The sequence below is a fragment of the Chiloscyllium punctatum genome, chromosome 8 (assembly GCF_047496795.1).
Source record: "Chiloscyllium punctatum isolate Juve2018m chromosome 8, sChiPun1.3, whole genome shotgun sequence".
NCBI lineage: Eukaryota > Metazoa > Chordata > Chondrichthyes > Orectolobiformes > Hemiscylliidae > Chiloscyllium > Chiloscyllium punctatum.
Window position 1 is genome coordinate 115873539 of NC_092746.1, and position 27023 is coordinate 115900561.

A 27023-nucleotide genomic window follows, 5' to 3' on the forward strand; every position below is an offset into this window, starting at 1 on the left:
GGGACTGAGGGAGTGCTGCACCGAGGCACTGAGGGAGTGCTGCATTGTCAGAGGGACTGAGGGGGTGCTGCACTGTCAGAGGGACTGAGGGGGTGCTGCACTGTCAGAGGGACTGAGGGAGTGGTGCACTGAGGCACTGAGGGAGTGCTGCACTGTCAGAGGGACTGAGGGAGTGCCGCACAGTTGGAGTCACTGAGGGAGTGCTGCACTGTCAGAGGGACTGAGGAAGTGCCGCGCAGTTGGAGTCACTGAGGGAGTGCTGCACTGTCAGAGGCACTGAGGGAATGCTGCACTGTCAGAGGCACTGAGGGAGTGCTGCACTGTCAGAGGGACTGAGGGAGTGCTGCACTGAGGCACTGAGGGAGGGCTGCACTGTCAGAGGGACTGAGGGAGTGCTGCATTGTCAGAGGGACTGAGGGACTGCCGCACTGTCAGAGTGACTGACAGAGTGCTGCACTGAGGCACTGAGAGAGTGCTGCACTGTCAGAGGGACTGTGGGAGTGCTGCACTGAGGGAGTGCTGCACTGTCAGAGGGACTGAGGGAGTGCTGCACTGAGGCACTGAGAGAGTGCTGCACTGTGAGAGGCACTGAGGGAGTGCTGCACTGAGGCACTGAGGGAGTGCTGCACTGAGTCACTGAGGGAGTGCTGCGCTGTCAGAGGGACTGAGGGAGTGGTGCACTGAGGCACTGAGGGAGTGCTGCACTGTCAGAGGGACTGAGGGAGTGCTGCACTGAGGCACTGAGGGAGTGCTGCACTGTCAGAGCAACTGATGGAGTGCTGCACTGAGGTACTGAGGGAGTACTGCACTGTCAGTGGGACTGAGGGAGTGCTGCACAGTTGGAATCACTGAGGGAGTGCTTCACTGTCAGAGGGACTGAGGGAGTGCTGCACTGTTGGAGTCACTGAGGTAGTGCTGCACTGTCAGAGGGGCTGAGGGCGGTCCGTACTGTCAGAGGCACTGGGGGAGTGCTGCACTGTCAGAGGCACTGAGGGAGTTCTGCACTGACAGAGAGACTGAGGGAGTGCTGCACCGTCAAAGGCACTGAGGGAGTGCTGCACTGTCAGAGGGATTGAGGAAGTGTTGCACTGTTGGAGTCACTGAGGGAGTGCTGCACTGTCAGAGGGAGTGAGGGAGTGCTGCCCTGTCAAAGGTACTGAGAGAGTGCTGCACTGTCAGAGGCACTGAGGGAGTGCTGCACTGACAGAGAGACTGAGGGAGTACTGCACTGTCAAAGGCATTGAGGGACTGCTGCACTGACAGAGGGACTGAGGGAGTGCTGCTCTGAGTTAGTGCTGCACTGTCAGTGGGACTGAGGGTGTGCTGCACTGAGGCACTGAGGGAGTGCTGCACTGTCAGAGGCACTGAGGGAGTGCTGCACTGTCAGAGGGACTGTGGGAGTGCTGCACTGAGGCACTGAGGGAGTCTGCACTGACAGAGGGACTGAGGGAGTGCTGCACTGTCAGAAGGACTGAGGGGCTGCCGCACTGTCTGAGTGACTGAGAGAGTGCTGCACTGAGGCACTGAGGGATCTGCACTGTTAGAGGGACTGAGGGGGTGCTGCACTGTCTGAGGCACTGAGGGAGTGCTGCACAGTTGGAGTCACTGACTCCTTCACTTGAGACCTAAAACCAGAAGTGGTATGGATAAGGTGAATGAGAAGGATCTTTTTCCTGGTGTAGAGCATTGGGATCAAAACTAGAGGGCATATCCTTTAAGTTGTGAGGCGAAAAATTTATAAAGGGGCATGCGGGGCAACTGTTTTAACTCAGAGAATGGATCGTGTGTGGAATGAGCTGCCAGAGGATGTGGGGCATGCAGGTACAGTCACAACATTTAAAACAATTTTGAATAAACACACAAATAGGAATAGTTCGTGAGGTGAGTTTGGGCTAAGCACAGGCAAGTAGGAGTAGTTTAGTTTGGGATTATGGTCGACATGGACTATTTCCGTGCCGTATGACAGTGTGCTTCTATGATACCCCGCTCCCCCCCAACTGAGCAGTGGAGCTGGTCCATTGGTGCCAGGGAAATGCTGGCACCTGCTGAACCTGGGCCCACGGGAAGCACCAAATGTGTCAATGGGCTGCTGGTTTCCACGGTAACCTGCCTTGTGGAAAGAGAGGGACTGTGTTGGAGATCCACGTTAACCATCCAATTTGGCCCACCCTCCGTCTGCTTCCCCCTGCACCCCAAACCCCCTTCAACTCCACGGTATTTTGCCCACTGTGTTCGAGAGAAAATGTTGGTCCAGCTGCCTTTTAGTATGCGTGGGTGAGGAAAGAGAGCTCATCAAACACAGCGTCTACCGTTTGCTTTAAAAAAGATGAGCACTGCCTTTCTTTTGGACCAATGCGGGTTTTGTTTCCTTTTGCGGAATGTGTAGGCCTCAGGCTGCCCAGAGCACCCCATTTGTATTCACGCTCATTTGCCTGTCACATGCAGAAAAGTCGTACAAGGATGTTGCCAGGCCTGGAGGGTTAGAGCTATAGGGAGAAGTTGAATAGGCTGGAGCTGTTTTCCCTGGAGTGTTGAAGGCTGAGGGCTGACCTTATAGAGGTTTATAAAATCATTCGGGGCATGGATAGAATGACTGACAAGGTTTTTTTCCCCTGGGCTGAGGGAGTCCAGAATTATGAGCATAGGTTTAAGGTGAGAGGGGAAAGGCTTAAAAGGGACCTAAGGGGCAACTTTTTCACACAGAGGCTGGTACATGTGTATGGAATGAGCTGCCAGAGGAAGTGGTGGAGGCTGGTACAATTACAACATTTAAGAGGCATTTGGATGGGTATATGAATAGGAAGGGTTTGGAGGGCTATGGGCCGGGTGGTGGCAAATGGGACTGGATTGGGTTGGGATACCTGCTCAGCATGGACGAGTTGGACCGAAGGGTCTGTTTCCGTGCTGCACATCTCTGTGACTCTATGTCCCTATGACATGCTTCAATTGACTACGAGAAAACTTATGCCCTTTCACCTGAAACCCTCCCCATGGGAATATCGCCCAACCTGGAATAGTATAGTATTCTCGGGCCATAGAGCCACATACCACGAAAACAGACTCTTCTGTCCAAGCTGACCAGATATTCTAAATTAATCTAGTCCCATTTACCAGCACTTGGCCCATATCCCTCTAAACCCTTCCTATTCATATACCCATCCAGATGTCTGTTAAGTGCTGTAATTGTACTAGCCTCCACCACTTCCTCTGGCAGCTCATTCCACACATACATCACCCTATACCCTAGGTCCCTTGTATATCTTTCCCCTCTCTCTCTAAACCTATGCCCTCTAGTTCTGGACTCCCCCACCCCAGGGAAAAATACCTATCCATGCCCCTCATGACTTTATAAACCTCTATAAAGGTTCTATAAAATCTCTATAAACCTCTATGAATCCCTTAGCCTCCAACATTCCAGGGAATATAGGACTAGCCCATTCAGCCTCTCCCTATAGCTTAAACCCTACAACTCTGGCAACATCTTTGTAGATCTTTTCTGAACCCTTTAAGTTCAACAATATCTTTCCTGTAGCAGCGATACCAGAAATGAATGCAATATTCCATTCCTGACCAATGTCCTGTAAAGCTGCAACATGACCTTCCCAACTCCTATACTCAATGCACTGATGAACAAAGGCAAGTGTACCATACACCGTCTTCACTATCCTATCTACCTGCGACTCCACTTTCAAGGAGCTATGAGCCTGCGCCCCAAGGTCTCTTTGTTCAACCACATTCCCCACGACCCTTTGAATAGACAATAGACAATAGACAATAGGTGCAGGAGTAGGCCATTCTGCCATTCGAGCCCACACCACCATTCAATATGATTGTGGCTGATCAATCTTAATCAGTATCCTGTTCTTGCCTTATCTCCATAACCCATGATTCCACTATCCTTGAGAGCTCTATCCAACTCTTTCTTAAATGAATCCAGAGACTGGGCCTCCACTGCCCTCTGGGGCAGAGCATTCCACACAGCCACCACTCTCTGGGTGAAGAAGTTTCTCCTCATCTCTGTCCTAAATGGTCTACCCCGTATTTTTAAGCTGTGTCCTCTGGTTCAGCACTCACCCATCAGCGGAAACATGTTTCCTGCCTCCAGAGTGTCCAATCCTTTAATAATCCTATATGTCTCAATCAGATCCCCTCCCAGTCTTCTAAACTCAAGGGTATACAAGCCCAGTCGCTCCAGTCTTTCAGCGTAAGGTAATCCCGCCATTCTAGGGATTGACCTCGTGAACCTACGCTGCACTCCCTCAATAGCCAGAATGTCTTTCCTCAAATTTGGAGATCAGAACTGCACACAATACTCCAGGTGTGGTCTCACCAGGGCCCTGTACAGCTGCAGAAGAACCTCTTTGCTTCTATACTCAATCCCTCTTGTTATGAAGGCCAGCATGCTATTAGCCTTCTTCACTACCTACTGTACCTGCATGCTTACCTTCATTGACTGGTGTACAAGAACACCCAGATCTCTTTGTACTGCCCCTTTACCTAAATTGATTCCATTTAGGTAGTAATCTGCCTTCCTGTTCTTGCCACCAAAGTGAATAACCATACATTTATCCACATTAAACTGCATCTGACCACTCACCTAACTTAACCAGGTCACCCTGTAATCTCCTAACATTCTCATCACATTTCACCCTGCCACCCAGCTTAGTATCATCAGCAAATTTGCTAATGTTATTCCTAATACCATCTTCTATATCATTAACATATATTGTAAAAAGCTGTGGTCCCAGCACTGATCCCTGCGGTACCCCACTGGTCACTGCCTGCCATTCCGAAATGGAGCCGTTTATCACTACTCTTTGTTTCCTATCAGCCAACCAATTTTCAATCCAAGTTAGTATTTTGCCCCAATACCATGCACCCTAATTTTGCTCACTAACCCCCTATGTGGGACTTTATCAAAAGCTTTCTGAAAGTCCAGGTACACTACATCTACTGGATCACCCTCGTCCATCTTCAGAGTTACATCCTTAAAAGATTCCAGAAGATTAGTCAAGCATGATTTCCCCTTCATAAATCCATGCTGACTCTGATCTATCCTGTTACTACTTATCCAGATGTGTTGTAATTTCATCCTTTATAATAGACTCCAGCATCTTTCCCACCACTGAGGTCAGACTAACTGGTCTATAATTTCCTGCTTTCTCTCTCACACTTTTCTTAAAAAGTGGTATAACATTAGCCACCCTCCAATCCGCAGGAACTGATCCCGAATCTGTCAAACTCTGGAAAATAATCACCAACGCATCCACGATTTCTCGAGCCACTTCCTTCAGTACCCTGGGATGTAGACCATCAGGCCCCGGGGACTTATCAACCTTCAGACCTAACAGTCTCTCCAACACCAATTCCTGGCAAATATAAATTCCCTGAAGTTCAGGTCCTTCAGCCACTGTTACCTCAGGGAGATTGCTTGTGTCTTCCCCAATGAACACAGATCTGAAGTACCAATTCAATTCTTCTACCATTTCTTTGTTCCCCATAATATATTCCCCTGTTTCTGTCTTCAAGAGCCCAATTTTAGTCTTAACCATTTTTTCCCCTTTAACATACCTAAAAAAGCTTTTACTATCCTCCTTTATATTCTTGGCCAGTTTACCTTCGTACCTCATTTTTTCTCTGCGTATTTCCTTCTTAGTAATCCTCTGTTGTTCTTTAAAAGCTTCCCAGTCCTCCGTTTTCCTTCTTATCTTTGCTATGTTATACTTTTTCTCTTTTAACTTTACGTGTTTCTTAACTTCCCTCGTCAGCCTCGTCATTAAGTGTATAACTCTTGCCCTGAATGCGACGTTTCTGGCAAGCCCAAATTTCCTTGTCCGAACACCTCCGACATCGGGATGGAGCGAGATTGGGAGGTAAAGATTCTAACCCCAGGACAATGTGGTCTTCACACGTTGAATGATCTCAATCTCAGTGTGGATGTTTGCACATTGCGCGATCGCCTTACCTTGTTCACTGACACTTTCTCTTTTTCTGTTTGCCTTTGATCTGTGCAGTCAACCATTTCCATTACTGGGGAGTAAAAACTAGTCAAGAAGCTGCAGGATGAAAAGATGGCGCTCCTGCTCGTACCGTCAGGTCCCCACTGCTTGCGTCGGTTCACTCGCGAATCCCTGGCTGCTATTGAGAGGCGGATCGCTGAGGAACAGGCAAACAGCACACGGAAAGATCACAAAGAGGAGGGTGAGGAGGAAAAGCCCAGTCCTCACGTTGACCTGGAAGCAGGCAAGCAGCTCCCACTCATCTACGGCGATGTCCCATCAGAGCTCATTGGCCAGCCTCTGGAGGATATCGACTGCTTCTACAACAACAAGAAGGTAGGCTGCAACAGGGGCAAGTAAATCAAACCACAAGGCGTCCCGGTGACATGGTGTCAGCCACTGGAATTTACAGTCTAGATTAGAGTGGTGCTGGAAAAACACAGCAGGTCAGGCAGCATCTGAGGAGCAGGAAAATCAACGTTTCATCCGTTCCTGATGAAGGGCTCCTGCCTGAAATGTTGATTTTCCTGCTCCACGGATGCTGCCCGACCTGCTGTGCTTTTCCAGCACCACTCTAATCTAGACTCTAATCTCCAGCATCTGCAGTACCCACTTTCGCCCAATGGAGTTTACCGCAGGGAGTGGCTCAGGGAGAGAGGCAATGGCCTCGTGGCATCATCACTAGACTCTTAATCCAGAGACAATATGTGTGATGCTGGAAAAGCACAGCCGGTCAGGGAGCATCCCAGGAGCAGGAGAGTCAACGTTTTGAGCATTCCTGATGAAGAATTTATTGCTCGAAACGTCGATTCTCCTGCTCCTCGGATGCTGCTTGACCGGCTGTGCTTTTCCAGCGCCAACTCCCGACTCTGATCTCCAACATCTGCAGTGCTCACTTTCTCCAATTACTCCAGAGACCCAGGCAATCTTCTGGGCTTCAAATCCCCCCAATGCAGATGGTGGAACTTGAGTTCAATAAATATCTGGAATTAAGAGTCTAGTGATGACCATGAACCAACTGTCCATTGTTGGGAAACAAAACACCCTTCTGGTTCACTAATGTCCTTTAGGGAAGGAATCTGCCATCTTACCTGGTCTGGTCTACGTATGACTCCAGGTCTACTGCAATGTGTTTGACTCTTAACTGTCCTCGGGGCAATTAGGGATGGGTAATAAATGCTGGCCTAGCCAGCGATGCCCACATCCCGCAAATGAATGAAAAACAAGTCAGTTTTCCACGGGGAGAGCCGTGGGGTCCAGTACCACTTGCCTGTTCACACACCCATGGCGATAAAGAATAGACCCGGGCGAGAACTTGCACAGTTCTGTCCAATGATATGCCAGACCCTTCCAAAGGAAAGAGACTATATCGTTCAAGAATGTTCTAGAACTGCTTGGCAAAGCTGTTCTACACCTGCCAGAAACAACCATCAACATTAAGTGACACACCATTGGCTACAATCTAGCTCCTTCTATGGATTGAGATTCAGTGCAGACAGGTTCAGGATCGACACTGAATCATATAAATGGGATAAAAAGGGTCTTTTTCAGGATGGCAGCCAATGACGAGTGGAGTTCCTCAGGGGTCAGTGTTGGGACCACAACTATTCACGTTATACATTAACGATCTGGATGAAGGAACTGGAGGCACCGTTGCTAAGTTTGCAGGTGACACAAAGGTCAGTGGAGGGACAGGTGGTGTTCAGGAAGAAGGGGGGCTGCGCAGGGACTTGGACAGGCCAGGAGAATAGGCAAAGTAGAGTCAGATGAGATACAGTGTGGGAAAGTGTGAGGTTATGAACTCTGGTAGGAAAAGTAGAGGTTTAGTCAATTTCCTAAATGGGGAAAAGCTTCAGAAATCTGAAGTACAAAAGGCCTTGTGAGTCCTAGTTCAGGATGCTCTTAAGGTCAATATTCAGGTTCAGTTGGCAGTTAGAAAGGCAAATGCAATGTTAGAAATCATTTCAAGAGGGCTGGAATACAATGTACTACTGAGACCGTATAAGGCTCTGGTTAGACTGCATGTAGAAAGAACAATTTTGGGCCCTATGTCAAAGGAAGGATGTGCTGGCATTGGAGGGGTACCAGAGGAGGTTCCTGGGGATGAAGGGCTTGTTATAGAGGACTTTGGGTCTGTACTCAATGGAGTTTAGAAGGATGAGGGGTTGGGGGGGGGGGGGGGGGGGGGGTCGGGGGGGATATGATTGAAACTTACAGAATAGTGTGAGGCCTGGATACAGTGGACATGGAGAAGATGTTTCCACGAGTAGGAGAGACTAGGACCCGAGGGCACAGCCTCAGAGTGAAGAGGCAATCCTTTTGAACTGAGATAAGGGGAATCTCTTCAGCAGGGTGGTGGTGACTCTGTGGAACTAATTGCTGCAGTGGGTTGGAGGCCAAGTCATTGCGTCTACTTAAGACAGCGATAGACAGATTCTTGACTGGTAAGGGGATCAGGGGATTGCAGGCAGAAGGCAGGAGAATGGGGTGGAGAAACTATTGAATGTGGAAGCATAATCGATGGGCCGAATGACCTAATTCTGCTCCCATATCCTGTGGTTTCTGTCAAGTTAATCAGAAGGGCAGGGTGGACTATTACCAACCACTCTTGCAGAGAGTCAGGTATGACCTAGTTGGTCCGAAAGGTCTCTGTACTCTCTCACCATTCTGTGATTCGATTACACAACACCAGGTTATAGTCCGACAGGTCCAATTGGAAGCACTAGCTTTTGGAGCGCTGCTCCTTCATCAGGTGGTTGTGGACTATCGGATTGTAAGATAGAATTTATAGCAAAAGTGTACAGTGTGATGTAACTGAAATTATACATTGAAAAATACCTTGATTGTCTGTTGAGTCTCTCTCTGTTCGAATACCATGATAGTTTCATTTCTCTCAAATGTAAATAACAAAACGTTTTTTAAAAGTTGCATTCTCAGGTTAACTGTAACAATTGGTGTTAGCCAGATACTATGTTGAGGGTGTTAGCCCCCTGTGTTCTCTGTCTGTGCCATAATGCTTAGACTGATTCTAATCTAAAAAGAGAGTTAACAGAGTCTTAAATGAATGTATGCAGTTTTTGAGCAAAGTACAATGTAACTCTGCAAGTACAAATTCACCCCACAAACAATTGGCTGACACCAATTGTTACAGCTAACCTGAGAATGTAACTTTTAAAAAAGGTTTTGTGATTTACATAGGAGAGAAATGAATCTATCATGGTATTCTAACAGATGAGAGACTCAATAAACAATCAAGGTATTTTTCAATGTATCATTTCAGTTACATCACACTAAACTTTTGCTATAAATTCTGTTTTACAATTGTATACTCCATAACCACCTGATGAAGGAGCAGCGCTCCGAAAGCTACTGCTTCCAATTAAACCTGTTGGACTATAACCTGGTGTTGTGTGATTTTTAACTTTGTACACCCCAGTCCAACACCGGCATCTCCGAATCATGACTGTGATGTGATGAATGTAAGAATTGCACAATGTCAGAGTGTGAAGCAATGTCACGGGATATCAATGTCACAGTAACACATTGTCACAGAATGTCACGTCGCAGGGCCACTGGGGAAGTTGGTGAAGCTGCTGTTGGTTTTAACTCTGTGTGCACTGTGTGAATGACCCTGCCACTGGTTCACCCCGATCTCTATCTCTTTCAGACATTTATAGTCATCAACAGAGGAAAAACCATCTTCCGTTTTAGTGCCACGCCCGCGTTGTACCTGCTGACGCCTTTTCACCACGTTAGAAGGATAGCTATTAAAATTTTAGTACATTCATATCCTTTTACTGATTTGATGTTGGAGCAAATTGTGGTTAATCTCATTATAAAGTCACTGATCTGGACAGGACAATGTTCTTGTACATGGTAAATGGATTGGAGTTGGAACTGTACTCATAGGGCTTTCAGCAGTGAAGGGACAGAGTCATCCAGGATTATTAAACCAATACAGTGCAGGCAGGAGAGAAAACGTCATTAAACGGTGTACAGATTTTAATTTATTTGTCTCTCCGTACTCACTGGGAGCAAGAGGTTTAACACAAGTGAACAAAAGTGTTCAAACTTTCAAAGGGATTTATGTTAAGGCAGAGCAATTGTTTCCCTTAACTGGTTTAAGTGGAGGAACATGATACCAGAAGCATACAGAGGGCATTATTTCAGGAATATGGAATCTCGCAATACAAGACAATCTCAGGCACTGAAAGAGGGTAAAATTATTCCATTGGTTAGCCCTCTCAGACAAGGGGAATGGTCATCGATGAATCAGCAGGTGGCTGGTGAGGCTGAGTCAGGATCTGCCGGTTATGTGGCATATTTTGGGTGACTGGACATTAGAGCGCCTCACAGCGCCAGAGACCTGGGTTCAATTCCCACCTCAGGCGACTGACTGTGTGGAGTTTACACGTTCTCCCCGTGTCTGCGTGGGTTTCCTCCGGGTGCTCCGGTTTCCTCCCACAGTCCAAAGATGTGCAGGTCAGGTGAATTGGCCATGCTAAATTGCCCGTAGTGTTAGGTAAAGGGGTAAATGTAGGGGTATGGGTGGGTTGCGCTTCGGCGTGGCGGTGTGGACTTGTTGGGCCGAAGGGCCTGTTTCCACACTGTAAGTAATCTAATCTAGATTAGTTTGGGTCCTGGTCTCATTCTGGTCTTTGTTCTCGGTTGCCCTCCTCATTTTTTCAGCGCTTCAGAGAAAATCTCGGGGGCACCCACACCAATCAACCCCACCGCCCCGTGGCCGAACATTTCAATTCCCCCTCCCACTCTGCTGAGGACATGCAGGTCCTGGGCCTCCTCCACCGCTGCTCCCTCACCACCTGACAGCTGGAGGGAGAACGCCTCATCTTCCACCTCGGGATCCTTCATCCCCATGGCATCAATGTGGACTTCACCAGTCTCCTCACTTCCCCTCCCCCCATCTTACCCCATTTCCAAACTTCCAGCTCAGCACTATCCTGTCCTACCTGCCAATCTTCCTTCCCACCTATCCACTCCACCCTCCTCTCCGACCTTTCACCTTTGCCCCCACCTCCATCTACCTATTGCACTCCCAGCTATCTTCCCCCCAAGCCCCACCCCCTCCCATTTACCTCTCCACCCCCCCGAGGTTCCCAACCTCATTCCTGATGAAGGGCTTTTGCCTGAAATGTCGATTTTCCCGCTTTTCCGGCACCATTCTAATCTTGACTCGTCATTTTGTCGTCAGGGGTGTCAGAATGCTGGGATTGTCCACACAGACTCTGCCTCCATCTGGTTCACTCCAAGTTAGAAGGGCCCAGTCAAATAGAAACACAGAAACTAGGAGCACGAGTACAGCCTTTGAGCCTGCTCCATCACTCAGATCGTCCTGTTCCCACACTCTCCCTGATGACCCTGTGATGCCTTTCGTCTGAAGAACTATATCCAGCTCCTTCTGGAAAACATTCAATGTTTTGGTCTCAACTGCTTTCAGTGTCAGAGAGTTCCACTGATTCCCCACTCTCTGGGGGAAGGATAGGGAGGGAATAGGGACAGGATAGGGAAGGGATATGGAGGGGAGAGGGAGGGGAGAGGGAGGGGATAGGGAACAGATAGGGAGGTGATAGGGAGGGGATAGGGAAGGGATAGGGAGGGGATAGGGAACAGATAGGGAGGGGATAGGGAGGGGATAGGGAAGGGATAGGGAAGGGATAGGGAGGGGATAGGGAACGGATAGGGAGGGGATAGGAACAGATAGGGAGGGGATAGGGAACAGATAGGGAGGGGATAGGGAGGGGATAGGGACAGGATAGGGAAGGGGATAGGGAAGGGATAGAGAGGGAATAGGGAAAGGAAAGGGAGGGGATAGGGAAGGGACAGGGAGGGGATACGAAGCAGATAGGGAAGGAATAGGGAGCAGATAGGGAGCAGATAGGGAGGGGATAGGGAACAGATAGAGAGTGGATAGGGAACAGATAGGGATGGGATAGGGAAGGGACAGGGAGGGGATAGGAAGCAGATAGGGAAGAAATAGGCAAGGGATAGAGAAGGGATACAGAGGGGATAGGGAGCAGATAGAGAAGGGATATGTAGAAGATAGGGAGCAGATAGGGATGGGATGGGAATGGATGGGGAGTGAATAGGGAGCAGATAAGGAAGCGATGGGGGGGATAAGGAAGGGATAGCGAGCAGATAGGGAGGGAATGGGGAGGGTATAGGGAAGGGATAGGGAGGGTTTGGGAGGGGATGGGGAGGGGATGGGGAATAGGGAAAGGGAGCGATCAGGGAGAATATAGGGAGGACATAGGGAGGGGATTGGGGATAGGGAGGTGATAGGGAGGTGACAGAGAAGGGATGGGGACAGGATGGAGAGGAGATAGGGAGGGGATAGGGAGCAGAAGAGAGCAGATAAGGAGAGGATGGGGGGAGAGAGACAGGGTGGGGATGGGGAGGGGGTAGCGTTGGCTATGCAGCACGTGTGTGGCAGCTGACTATTGGTAAAAAGCCAGTTTCAGCGCCTCTATGACCTCCCTGGATCACATCACACATTGTCGCTGTCACAAGTTTCCATGTCATCTGAAGAGCTTGTCAGTCAGCCCGAGAGTGTCTTTGAGAGCCAGAGAACAGCTCCAGCATGGGGAGCGGTTCGAGGTGACGCTGGAACTGGAGGAGGTCAGGAGCTGATTCGTGATCGAGTCACACTCTGAGCCTGGCACTCTCTGTGAGGATGACTCTGTAAAACCTGCTCCATCAGGGTGACCCTTATTCCCAGCAAGAATTTGCCAGTGAAGTGTTTTGAACATGGGGGTGGGATGGGGGTCCTGTAGCATTGCAGCTCCTGCCCCATCCTGCCTGAGCCTGGCACCTCCTTCTCTCACTGCCTGTGCACATGTCTGAGAGGCAGCCTGACAGCTCACCTCTTCAGCTGCACTAAGACAAGCCTATCATTATCATCCAATCTCAAATAGGGGCTCACCTTACAAAGCCCCTGGCCAAGGGAGTAGAGACAGCACCTCTGCCGTACACAGACTCAATATTGAATAAAATATTGAAGATGAGAGGTTATCGAGGGACATATGGAGTTGAGGTTGAAGTCTGATCAGCTCTGATCTTACTGAGTGACAGAGCAGGTTCAAACAGCCAAGTGGCCTATACCTGTCCCGCTTTCACATGTGCATGCAACATCCATTTTTCCAATCACCTCTCCCCCCCCCCCCCCCACCCCCAACCACAGTTCCTTTCCCACATTGAGGTGATTAAATGTGATATATAAATTCAAGCCGTACATTCAACAAACATGTATCCATCAAACCAGAGGATATCACGGCTTCAGTGAAGTTGCAGAGGAACTTTACCATGAAGGGACCGTGGAGAGAGGACCTCAGCTTTGTGGAGAATCCAGGAAAGCTGGTGTTATCCTCCATCGGGCAAAAACACGCACGGGGAAGGATTGAATTGAGGTGTTCAATGTCAGAAAGGACTTCGGAAAAAAAAATAATGGGAGGTTGTTTCCAATAGCAAAGCAAAGGACACATGGGGAAAATAATTCACAAAAGAAGCTGACATGGGTGAAAATTGAATCGAAATTGAAACAGTAAAGCAGCAGGGCTAAAGGAAAATAGCCTGGGACTAACTGCAGAACTCTTTCAAAGAGAATAAGACTTTGTGATTCTATAAATGAATGTAATGGGAATATGGGTATGTGGTACGCGTGTGTATTATATATATAATATGTGTGTGTGTGTGTGTGGGTATGCAGGAGGGGTGTGTACGGGTGTGGCATATGTGTGTGTGTGTGTGTGTGTGTGTGTGGTATATTGGGCAGCACGGTGGCTCAGTGGGTAGCACTGTAGCCTCACAGCACCAGGATCCCAGGTTTGATTCCAGCCTCGGGCGACTGTCTGTGTGGAGTTTGCACATTCTCCCCATGTCTATGTGGGTCTCCTCTGGGTTCTCTAGTTTCCTCCCACAGTCCAAAGATGTGCAGGCCAGGTGTATTAGCCATGTTAAATTGCCCACAGTGTTCGGTGCATTAGTCAGTGGGAAATGGGTCTGGGTGGGTTGCTCTTCGGAGGATTGATGTGGACTTGCTGGGCTGAAGGGTCTGTTTCCACACTTTAGGGAATCTATTATAATATATGTGTGTGTGTGTCTGTGTCTGTGTCTCTCTGTATGTGTGTTGGTCTGTATCTCCATTTGTGTCTGTGTGTGTGTGTGTCTGTATCTCCATTTGTGTGTGAGTGACAATGGCAATAAGGGCTAGGACAGCTGACCATTATCCCATAACCCACTTGGGGTGCAGTGGTAGTGTCCCTCCCTTTGAGCCATATGACCTTGTTTGAAGTCCTATGTACTCCCGAGACATGTGATAACATCTCTAAACAGGTTGATGAAAAAAATATCCCATATCCCAATCAGACAATGTACAACAGATGGGAAAGACCAATAATGCAACTCTGCTGGTTTCTGAATCACTAATTCAGTAAATGAATAGCTAAGTGAAATCTCATGATGAATCTCACTACTTTCTTATTTAAAAGAAACACGCATTGGAAAACAAGGGCGAGTGTTATAAAATTTCTCCTTAACTCATGTTCCACATTGTTCAACATATTCATTATGTGCACTATTTTGACCAATTGTGTGTTCATGACCATGTCTGACCCTGCCCCATGGACAAAGAATGTTGAGTGAGTATGAAACCACATTTCTTGCTAATTTATTGTCTGAATTTATTTGTGAACAAACCTTTTAAAAACTGTGCTCTTTTCTCTTTTGCTACTGCCCCAAATTCCTTAAATAATATTGACCTTTGAACTGTGCCCTTATCTGTCCCAATGAAACGCTTTACCAGGTTTATCTTGCCTTGTGACTGCTAGCTGGAAAGTAAGTTTACATTTTTTGGTATACTCAGTTCATAACTTGCTAGCAACATACGCTCATGCTGCATTGAACTGAAATCATGATACGACCAAAGTTCTATTTCATTCTCGAAGATGGTTTGCTCCCTGTCTGAATTTTCATTAAAGGAATTGAATAAGGATGGTCTTTAATAGTTACTAATGTGACTGAAGCTCTCTACAATTCTACATTACGCTGTTGACATTACCATTGTCACTTCATCATAGCGACATTGCAAGGAATTCTATCAATTCCGCTATGTTAAGCAATGGAAACTGATTAAAAAGGGGCTTGAAAGTTGAATAGCTACAAGTGACTCTTCCTTCCTTTAATGAAGAGGCCTGATTGATGATGTAATTACTCACCTCACAGGGAGTTTTTGACAATGATGTTTCGATCAAAAGCAGGGGTTCATTGATACTTAGCATGAAATGAACCCTGGGAGTCATTTCTCATCCTTAAAACAAGAGATCAGAGCATACCTCTCAATTCGAAACCTTCAGAATGTGGTACACACAAGGGAGGTTAGTCAGAAACATCTGAGAGAGACCCATTCACAAAATGGAGGCCTGAGACACTTTCGACCCAGTGTTGGTTTCCTCTTATTTAAAGTGTAGTTATGGTCTGGACTGTGCTATCTGGAAATGTGGTGGAGGCGGGTTTCAGTTGAGAGAGGGCTGGATGATCATTTGGATAGAAATGAAGTGCAGGGATATGGGTAAAGGCTGGAGATTGGGCAGTGGGCTGAATGGCCTCCTCCTGTGTCATAAGTCTGCAGTCACTTAGAATGGTGGCATTTTCTGAGCTGAGATGTCATTTTTTTTTGTATATTGATAAAATCTTAAGTTATCTCAGTGCTGTAAATCCTGGGATTTACATATTAATCAATCAAAACCTGCATCATTATTTGCAGTGATTAAAGACTTAGCAGCCATCAAGGTTTGTCTAATACATCACATCAATTCTATGACACTTTGATCTTTTACTTATAAATTCTGTACCCTTTTACTTATAAATCCTGTCTCAGTAGCCACCTGGTGAAGGCTTCTGCGTTGGACTATAACCTGGTTGTGTGACTTCTGACAGATATTTATGTTGCCAGCAATTCTGGCATAGTTTGGTCACAGCTGTCAATCTAAAGCAGGGACCCAAACCACGCGACTAAAAGATTTTCCATTGACGGTCACTAAAATTCACCATCTAAGAAAAATAAGGTACTTCCTGACTTGGAGATTGTTTGAACATTGTTTTTAACATTGCCAACATTTAGTGGTGGTAAAATGGTCACTGCTGAGGTCAGGTGAATTGGCCATACTAAATTGCGCATTGTGTTAGGCACATTAATCAAAGGGAAATGGGTCTGGGTGGGTTATTCTTCAGAGGGTCGGTGTGGACTTGTTGGGCCGAAGGGTCTGTTTCCACACTGTAGGGGAATCTAATCTAAAATGGTCACCATTGTGACAGATTTGTGATTCATATTCATTGATACTGCTTCGGATTCTCTGCGTCAATTCTGGACATGGGGCTCATATCCTCAGTTCAAAACCATGGCCTATCCATGCCTGACAAGCAGGCTGAAAATGGTGAGGCCTGAGGTCATTATGAACTTGCAGATCTGTAATTGATTGTTTGTATATTCTCCCCATTTCTGTGTCTGTTTCCTCTGGGTGCTCCAATTTCCTTCCACAGTCCAAAGACGTGCAGATGAGGTAGATTGGCCATGCTGAATTGGTTCTAGTGTCCAGGGATGTGCAGGCTGGGTGGATTAGCCATGGGAAATGCAAGGTTTGGTGATAGGGTAGAGGGATAGGTCTGATTGGGATACTCTTCAGAGGGCCAGCTTGGACGTGATGGGCCGAATGGCCTGCTTTCACACTGTAGTGATTCTATTCTATGATCTAATTCAGCATGAAACATTTAAAAGTATAAGTTAAATGCATTTCTGGAGAGATTGGGTGTGAGGTGGACATGGCAATTGGCATGATTTATTAAAAAGGAAGATGATTATCGTTTGGGTCAGATTTTCACTACTCCTTAACATTCTAATGTCCTTGTTTATGTGGTGGGTTTTTGAAAGTATGTGATAGATTAATTAAGCAGGTAGAACGGGCAATTCTTTCACAGTAACACTGTGTGTACCATTTTCTGAACTAAAGTCTGACAGAGCAAACACAATGACTGGGAAAATGATCAGAAAGTGAGCCTCGGTTGAAACAATTGAGAGATATGGTCTACAGTCACTGATACTGGCGAGAATAATACTGAATGCTTCATATTCTCATTCCTCTCCATTGACTTGGCCGAAGATGCACTCTTTGGTACAAAGTGACTTGCGAAATATTGTCCATCCCTGACTTGACGGCCACCAACTCATCGAGAAATTGTTTTGAAGCTTGCGATCATTGTAAGGCTGACAACCTCACTGCTTCTCCACCTCGCTGTCCGCCATCTTATATCCTGAGGTATCACATGAGGTGGCTCATGTTGTGCCAGAGCCAAAATGCAACAGGACTCCCTTCATCACCTGCTAATGCTGTTTATTTCCAAATACTTTAACCAGGTATACTTTCACTGGCATTTACACTTTTGAATCAATGATAAAAATATTGGCAAGAGGATTCTGCATTGATGCATTCACCTTCCTTCGAGATCCATGGAATTGGTTGGATTTCAGTGTTATTTTAATGGCGTAAGTAATGAAATAAATTCGACGTAAAAGGTTGACAATTTCCTCATTTTTTTTCCCCCTTCAACTTGCACTGTTTCTGAGAGGAATCTCCAGATGCTTGTTGAATTTAGCAGTTTTTGTCTGTTCTGTCGTGGCCAGCTGTATTTTTTTCCTTAACCCACCTCACCCCTACCCACCCCCTCAACCGCTTCTAGAAATTTCTCTGTGTCTTTTTAAATCATTTTGTAATGCTCATGTGTTGATCGTCCAGCAGACTGTTTGACGTTTGTCATTAATAAAATAAAACAAAAAAACTGCAGATGCTGGAAATCTGAAGCAAATAATAGAAATTGCTGGAGAATCTCAGCAGGTCTGTCAGCATCTGTGAGACGAGAGCAGAGTTAATGTTTGAAGAAAACTTTAAACTTTTTCAGTTCTGAATGACTCAAAACGTTAACTCTGTTTCTCTCTCTACAGATGCTGCCAGACCTACTGAGCTTCTCCAGGTTTTTTTTACCTGTTTCAAGTTGTAGCATCCACAGTATTTTAACTTTACACAGTAAAGAGAAAAGATCAGGTGAACAGTTTGGAGCCAGCACAGTGGCTCAGTCGTTAGCACTGCTGCCTTACAACACCAGGGACCTGGGTTCAAGTCTACCTTCGGGTGACTGTCTGTGTGGAGTTTGCACATTCTCCTCGTGTCTGTGTGGGTTTCCTCTAGGTACTCCGGTTTCCTCCCATAGTCTAAAGGTGTGCAGGTGAGGGTGGATGCTAGGTGGATTAGCCATGGGCATGGTTCAGGTAGGATGCCCTTCGAGGGGTCAGTGTGGAAATGATGGGCCGAATGGACTATTTCCACACCGTAGAGTTTCCAATTACAGATATCGATGAGTTGATTTCTCTCAAGAACTTTTGCCTCTTAATCAAGGACACCAAGTTGTGAGTCACCTGATTCTTAGTCTTTCTCCACAGATTGAGGATTCATATTTTCTGAAGGGGATTCTTTTTTTACCTTCCTCTTTTTCCTTTCCTCAATGGAATTTGCAGAGAAAGGAGTTTGCGGGGACATAGCGAGTGAGAACAGCTACCAGAAGATTTTCTGTTGTATTTTCACACAGGAGAAAGAGAGAGGAGAGAGAGAGAGAGACCTGTTTTATCTTAGCTTGGACTTGCTTTTCTGTTGTCTCTATACTGTCTATGGCTGTTGCCACTTGCCCAGAAGTGTTTGTTACTATGGTGAGCCCTCCTAAGCCTACAGCAACTGGTCCTGATCGAAAAACTAATCAAAAGACTTTCTCTGGGGAAAATACTTCTGAGGCATACACATAATGCTGAGGGGGTGGGGGAGGGAGGGGGGGGGGTTCTCTAGTATCCTCTGTAACTGTTCGAATAAAGCAACTTTGTAGATACCACACACACTGAGTTCCAGTAAAACTATCACTTTTTCTTCCAAGGTTTCCTTGGTTTAAAGCAGTATCTATCCCCCATTTTCACTCCATGGGCCAAAACAAAAAGGTGGTCCTTGCATTTCTCACCACAGATTTCCCTCTTTTTTTGCAATCACTTTAAATCTGTGCCCTCTTGCTCTTGAATCTTTTGAGTGCTTTTTTTTCTCTGTCTACTCTATCCAAACCTCTCCTGATTTTGAGATCTCACCCCAGCCTTCTCCTCTTCAATGAAACCAATCCCAAACTCTCCAATCTGTCCTCATAACTGAACAGTCCTACTTTGGAACTATTCTTATAAATCTCTCTCCGACGTGTTCACATTCTTCCGACAGGATGGTGTCCCGAACTGTAAACGATGCTCAAGCTAAGGTTTAGCTTATAGAGATGCAGCAGACCCTCCTTGCTCTTGCACTATATGACCTGATTAACTAAGCCTCGGATACGAGGTGCTTAATTAGGTGCTCATTTTACCTGTCTGACCACCTTCAATGCTTCATGCTCATGGTCTCTCGCGTCCTGCCATCCTTTATAACAGTAGCCTTTAATTTAAACTGTCGTCCCATCTTCCTGCAGCTGAAACGTATACTTCTCTGCAGTGATCTCTGTCTATCACTTTTCTGTCCACTCCACCGACTTGTTAAAGTTTATTTGAAATTCCACGTTGTCCTCCTCGCCGATGACAATTTTCTAAGTTACGTAGAGTCTGCCTGCACTCCAAAATCATTAACATCTATCAGGGAAATCAATGGTCCCAGTACCAGCTCTGGGCACCTGCAATACAAACTCACTCCAGACTGAAAAATAGCCATTACCCCTCACTCAGCCACTTCTATATCCATGTTGCTATGGTTTCTTCTGTTCCTTGAGCTGTAGCTTTTATCACACACCTGTTGTGTGCCTCTGTATTGAATGCCTTTAGAACATCCATGCACACCACATAACACCACATGGTACCTCCTCAAAGAATTCCAGCGAGTTAATTAAACATTATTTCCCTCAGGAAATACACGCTGACTGTCCTTAATTAACCTACTTTTGTCCACATGATCATTCATGCAATCCTGAATAACTGTTTCTAGAAGTTTCCCCACCACTGGTCTGTCATTGCTGGGCTTGTCACAGAGTCATACAGCACAGAAACAGACCCTTTGGTCCAAACAGTCCAAGCCGAACATAATCCCAAACTATACCAGTCCCACCTGCCTGCTGCTGGCCCATATCCCTCCAAACCTTTCCTGTTCATGTACTTATCCAAGTGTTGTAAAACATCTTTTAAATGTTGTAACTGGGTCTGTATCTACCTCTTCCTCTGGACATTCACCCCACATGCAAATCGTCCTCTGTGTAAAAACTTTGCCCCTCATGTCTTTCTTAAATCTCTCTCCTTTCACCTTAAAAGTATCCTTCCTAGTCTTGAAATCCCTCCATCCTTGGGACAAGACATAGTTAACACTATCTCTGCCCCTCATGATTTGATGAACCTCTCTGCTTCCTTGGTAAAGACAGATGTAAAGTATCAATGCCACAGCTTAGCCCCTGGGTCCAAGTGTGAGTCCACCTATTTTGTTGCTAATGAGCCAACCTTCCTTTGCCAGCTTTTACTATTTGTAGATATTGGGAGGAAGATAAGCACATTTGGTCTGTCAGTTTCAATAATATGTGAACATTCAGTTACAGTTAACCAACTTAAACATAGCACGTCGCTTGTGGTGCTGAGGTGTACAACCCAGGAAATTCTCAGATCTGTACAGGAGAGTTGATCCCAGTATAAGCACATCATTGGCTGCACTGCCTGTGGGTTAGGAATATAATAAAGAAAATCAACTAGGAATCCTACTGCTGGTCATGTCCAGTTTCCATTGTTGGAGAGACAATTGCCTGGTTGAACCATGAAGAATCACACTCACATGAAGTGTCAGGGATATTGAGTATAAGCTATAAGGAGAGGCTAGAAAAACTCAGGTTGTTTTCTCTGGAGTGGCAGAGGCTTGGAGGGGAGACTTGATAGAAGTCCATAAAATTATGAGATGTATAGATAGAGCTGACGGGCAGAATCTTTTTTCTCAGAGTTGAGATGTCTAATACTAGGGGGCATGTATTTGAGGTGAGAGGGGGCAAGTTCAAAGGAGATGTGAGGGGCAAGTTTTTTACACAGAAAGTGGTAGGAGTGTGGAACGTACTGCTGGGTTGGGGGTGGAGGCAGGTACGATTGGGGCTTCTAAGGGGCTTTTAGATAAGCTCATGGATATGCAAGGAATGTGGGATATGGACCAAGGGCATAAGGGATTCATTTAATTTGGTGTCATGTTCAGCATAACATCGTGGACTGAAGGGCCTGTTTTTGTGCTGTGCTATTCTATGTTCTATGATACACAGGAGTATGACAAAGGAGATATTTGGAAAGGACAAAAAAAATCTATTAACAAAAAGTTAAATTTAATCTTGCCAGTATGGCAGAGAGTTGCTGCAGTTTCGAGCAGAAATTATAATTTTGCCTTTGCAAACAGTGAGGAGTTAATCAGATTTTGGAATGTAAGGGAGTGTGCTTTATTGCTCTGGATAACTTAATTCCCTTACCAGATCAAGAACATTAGCCATCGGAGAGACCTTGATGCTCTTTTCCCATCACTGATTCAGCCTCAAACAGCCTGAGGCAGCTGCTAGTTTGTTTAAACACAAAATCGATTTAAAACTAAAACAAAAGGGGGCACAACGGACACAACAGGGTCAATAGCTGAGGTGCAATATCGTGTTCTGCAGGACTCGTAACAGGCAGTAGTCCTCACAGGGTCATTAAATAATTTACTTATTGTTTCAAACTGAAAATAGTGTTAAGATCAGCCAAAAACTCTCCAAATATCCCACGTGTGCTCCAAAAATTCCGATATGTACAGCTTGACTTATTATTTGAAGATAAGCTGACCGTCAGTCCTAGCTGGCTAAAGGTGATTGGATTTTCAATTGCATACAGACATATAAATATAGTGTTTAGGAGCAGAGGAGACCATTCAGTCTCTTGAACGTGTTCTGTCATTTACTAAGATCGTGGCTGATCTGATTGTAATCTCAATCCATATTCCAGTCTAACCTCTTGATTCCCAAGAATCTGTCGATCTCTGCCTTAACAGTATTCAAAGACTCTGCTTTCACCACGTTTGGAAGAGAATTCTAAAGACAAAGACCTCATCCCTGTCTAAAATGGGTGACCTTTTATTTTTAAATATTGGCTCCTATTTTGAGATGTTCCCGCTTTGTCAAGACCCTTCAGGATCTTATATGATTCACTCAGCCACAAGGTAGACTGGTTAGTGAGGTTAGATCACATGGAATACAGGGAAAACTGGCCAATTGGATACAAAAGGTAGAAGACAGAGGGTGGTAATAGGGAGTTGCTTTTCGGACTGGAAGCCTGTGACCAGTGATGTGCCACAAGGATCGGTGCTGGATCTACTACTTTTCATCATTTATATAAATGATTTGGATGTGAGCGTAGGAGGTATAGTTAGTAAATTTGCAGATTGCACCAAAATTGGAGGTGTAGTGAACAGTGAAGAAGGTTACCTCAGAGTACAACAGGATCTTGATCAAATGAGCCAAAGGGCTAAGAAGTGGCAGATTGAGTTTAATTTAGATAAATGTGAGGTGTTGCATTTTGCCACATCAGGGCAGGACTTATACATGTAATGATTGGGTCCTGGGGAGTGTCGCTGAACAAAGAGATTTGGGGTGTAAGTGTATAGTTCCTTGAAAGTGGAGACAGGATGGTGAAGAAGGCATTTGGTATGTTTGCTGTCAATGATAAGTATATTGAGTATAGGAGTTGGGATGTCGTGTTGCAGCTGTAAATTGAAGCCAAAGTTAGAAAACTGTGACCAGTTCTGGTCTCCCTGCTATAGGAAAGATGGTGTGAAACTTGAGAGGATTCAGAAAAGATGTACAAGGATGTTGCCAGGGTTGGAGGGTTTAAGCTACAGGGAGAGGCCCAATAGGTTGGGGCTGTTTTCCCTGGAGCGTTGGAGGCTGAGGGGAGACCTTATAGAGGTTTATACAATCATGAGGGGCATGGATAAAGTGAATAGCCAAGGTCTTTTCCCCAGGGTAGGGGAATCCAAAACTAGAGGGCAAAGGTTTAAGTTGAGAGGGGAAACATTCAAAAGGGATCACAGGGGCAACATTGTCGTGCAGAAGGTGGTGCATGTATGGAATGAGCTGCCAGAGGAAGTGGTGGAAGCTGGTACAATTATGACATTTCAAAGGCGTCTGGATGGGTATATGAATAGGAAGGATTTGGAGGGGCATGGGCCAAGAGCTGACAAATGGGCTGTGATTAATTCAAGATATCTGGCCAGCATGGACGAGTTGGGGCAAAGGTCTGCTTCCATGTTGTATAACTCTGTAAATTGCCTCTTATTCCTCTAAACTCCAGTGGAATGACACCTAACCTGATCAACCCACCCATTCCAGATATTAGTCTGGTAAACCTTCTTTGAACTGCCTGACACACATTCCCATCCTTCCTTAAATATTGTGCTTTCCTGCGTGACCCATGCAATGCATGATGACTTTTCTCATTAAGGTTTGATGCTTGTTCAACACCAATGTAACTGGGTTTATATAAATAAAATACAGCAGTCTTGCAGTCTTTAGTCCTTTAGAATATATAATCAGCTACAAATCTGCAATAAAGATTTGGTATCCATCTCACTTTTTGTCAGGATTTGACAATTGTGATTCATTTGCATAGTCTTAGGAGGGGTATATGGTTCTATTTACAATTGTCAGCTTCTCCCAGAACAGGAAGCCTAACAAACCCTGTCTCATTTGGACTGATAAATCTCATTTACTAACTTTGTTAACACATTCACGCAGCACTAATTCTTTCCAGAGGTGAATTATCTCTTGGTTCAATTTGTACTGTTTCAGGGAATGACTTGTGCTCGGTACTCCGTTTATCTCTGGTGAAAACATTTCTTGAGTTCCCATTCTTATTCTTCACCTCGTGATGTGTGTGTCTGCTCCTCCCACGTCTATGAACCCCTTGACACAATGAACAGTAAAGAACATAGAACATAGAATGTTACAGCACAGTACAGGCCCTTCGACCCTTGATGTTGTGCCGACCTGACACCCATCTAATGTACACTGTTCCATTATTATCCATATGTGTGTCCAATGCCCATTTAAATGCCCTTAACAGTCTACTACTGTTGCAGGCAGGCCATTCCACACCCCTACTACTCTCTGAGTAAAGAAACTACCCGTGATATTTGTTCTAAATCTATCACTCCTCAATTTAAAGCTATGTCCCCTCATGTTAGCCTTCACCATCCGAGGAAAAAGGCTCTCACTGTACAACCTATCTAACCCTCTGATTATCTTATATGCCTCGATTAAGTCACCTCTCACCCTTGTCTCTCTAATGAAAACAGCCTCAGTTCCCTCAGCCTTTCCTCATAAGACCTTCCCTCCATACCAGGCACCATCCTAGTAAATCTCCTCTGAACCCTTTCCAAAGCTTCTACATGCTTCCTATAATGCAGTGACCAGAACTGTATGCAATATTCCAGGTGTGGCCTTACCAGTGTCTTGTACCTTTATTAAGACTCAAGGATTAAGTTCATTGGGACTCGGGAAAGTCTTAGCCCATAGTTCCAACAATTTGTTCAGTACCCCTTCCCTGGTGATTGTAATTTTCTAGAGTTTCTCCATCCTTTCCATTTACTGGTTTATCACTGCTTATAAATATATAATCTACAGTGAAGACTGATGTAAAATATCCATTAAACTCACTTTGTGTTTTCTTATTTTACAGTATTAATTCTCCAACCTGATTTTCCATAAAATCAACATTGCTTTGTTATCGCTTTTAAAGGAATTGTTAGAAACTCTTACTTTCTCTTTTTATATGTCTGGCTAGCTTTCTCTTCTGCCTTAATTCTTCCCTCTTTATTAAATTTTTACACAGACTTCACTGTTTTTCATACTCTTTTGACCTACCACCTCCCCCCCCACCCCCGTCTTTGCACAAATATGTAACTTTTCTAGTTAACTACAGATATTGGGTCTAGCCTTGTTGGAATGTGTCTATTCTGTGTATTCTGAAATACCCCCTTAAATATCTGCCACTGCAGCTCTGGGGACCTGGTGACATTTGCCAAAGTCCCACAAAGGAGATTATTGTGCAAGATTAAAGTGCATGGGATTGGGGGAAGTGTATTGAGATGGATAGAAAACTGGTTGGCAGAGAGGAAACAAAGAGTATAAATTAATGGGTCCTTTTCAAATTGGCAGGCAGTTACTAGTGGGGTGCCATAGGGACTGGTGCTGGGACCCCAGCTATTCATAATATACATTAATGATGTGGATGAGGGAGCAAAACGTAACATCTCAAAGTTTGCAAATGATTTCCAAGTTGGGTGGGAGGGTGAACTGTGACAAGGACACAGGAATCCTTCAGCATGATCTGGACAGGTTGGGTGAGGGGGAAAATCAGTGGCAGATGCAGTATAATTTGGATAAATGTGAGGTCATTGTTGTAAATTGGGAGCGGGGAGTGTGCAGTGGGACCTGGGTGTCCTTGTGTACCACCCGCTGAAGGTAAGCATGCAGGTGCAGTAGGCAGTAAAGAAGGTAAATGGTATGTTGGTCTTCATTGAGAGAGGTTTTGAATACAGGAGCAGGGATGTATTGTTACAGTTATACAGGGCCTCAGTGAGGGGAAAGTGAGGAGTGCAGATGCTGTAGATCAGAGTTGAGAGTGTGGGGTTGGAAATGCACAGCAGGTCAGGCAGCATCCGAAGAGCAGGAGGGTCGACGTTTCAGGTATAAACCCTGATTCTCCTGCTCCTCCAATGCTGCCTGATCTGCTGTGCTTTTACAGGGCCTCAGTGAGGCCACACCTAGAATATTGGGTGCAGTTTTGGTCTCCTTCTCTGAGGAAGTATGCTCTTACTCTCAGGGGAGTGCAGCAAAGGTTTACCAGGCTTATTCCAGGGATGGGCAGATTGACATATGAGGAGAGATTGACTAGGTTAGGGTTGGTTTTTGCTAGTGTTCAAACCAGTGAGGGGGGGATCTCATAGAGACTTATAAAATTCCACCAGGACTAGACAGGGTAGATGCAGAGAGGATGTTCCCAATGGTGAATACATCCAGAACCAGGGGTCACAGTCTGAGGATTCAGGGTGGACTGTGTAGAACGGAGATAAGGAGACATTTCTTCACCCAAAGAGTGGTGTGCCTGTGGAATTCATTACCATTGGAAGTAGTCGATGCCAAAACATTAAATGTATTCAAGAGCCGGTTAGATATAGCACTTGGGGCAAATGGGATCAAATGTTATGGGGAGAAAGCAGGATTAGACTATTGAGTTGGACGATTGGCGGAGCAGGCTTGAAGGGCTGAATGGCCTCCCCCTGCTCTTGTCTTCTATGTTCCTATGTCTCAATGACCTATTGCTAATTTGCTAATTCACTTTAGCCAGCTCTCCTGGCATGTCCTTACAATTGTCCTCATTTAAATCTTTCAAACAGAGTCTCATACCCACTCCCACTCTTCCTCAAGCTGAATATAAAATTCATGCATATTATAATCACTGCTACCCACGGATGCCTTCATTACAAATGTCACATCTAGTGTAGCCTACTCTCTGGCTAGCTCCAGAATATACTGTTTTAAGAAGGTATCCTGAGATCACTCTATGAACTCTTCATCTTGTCTTCCTTTGCCTATCTGACCATTCCAGTCAATACGTACATTAAAATCTCTCGTAATTATGATGATATTCTTTCTTTCTGCTCTGTCCTCCTGGGTTGTTACTATCAGTAACATCTTGCTTTTATCATTTCACATGGTTACCTAAACGTTTTCCACACTTTGGTTTCCTGAACTTAAGTCCTCATCAATTTTCCTTGTTACTTTCTCAAATAAATTCAATCAAGTTAGTTAGATTGGATTTTCCTTTAACCAATCTATGCTGACCATACCTGATTAATCTGTGTTTTTCCAAGTGACGTATCTGTTGGGATTGCTTCCAATTGTTAG

At 45.5% G+C, this 27023-nt stretch overlaps 1 protein-coding gene across 3 annotated transcripts in view; it reads left to right on the forward strand.

The window, feature by feature from the left end:
• Positions 1-27023, forward strand: part of scn5lab (sodium channel, voltage gated, type V-like, alpha b) — a 501419-nt gene that overhangs the window by 101918 nt on the left and 372478 nt on the right. For all 3 annotated transcript variants that reach the window (XM_072576302.1, XM_072576305.1, XM_072576304.1), the window contains exons 3-6: positions 6015-6335; positions 9667-9784; positions 14563-14653; positions 17425-17553. In XM_072576302.1, the coding sequence (XP_072432403.1) occupies positions 6072-6335; positions 9667-9784; positions 14563-14653; positions 17425-17553 (602 nt within the window). In that variant the 5' untranslated portion in view covers positions 6015-6071. The remainder of the gene's footprint in view (positions 1-6014; positions 6336-9666; positions 9785-14562; positions 14654-17424; positions 17554-27023) is intronic.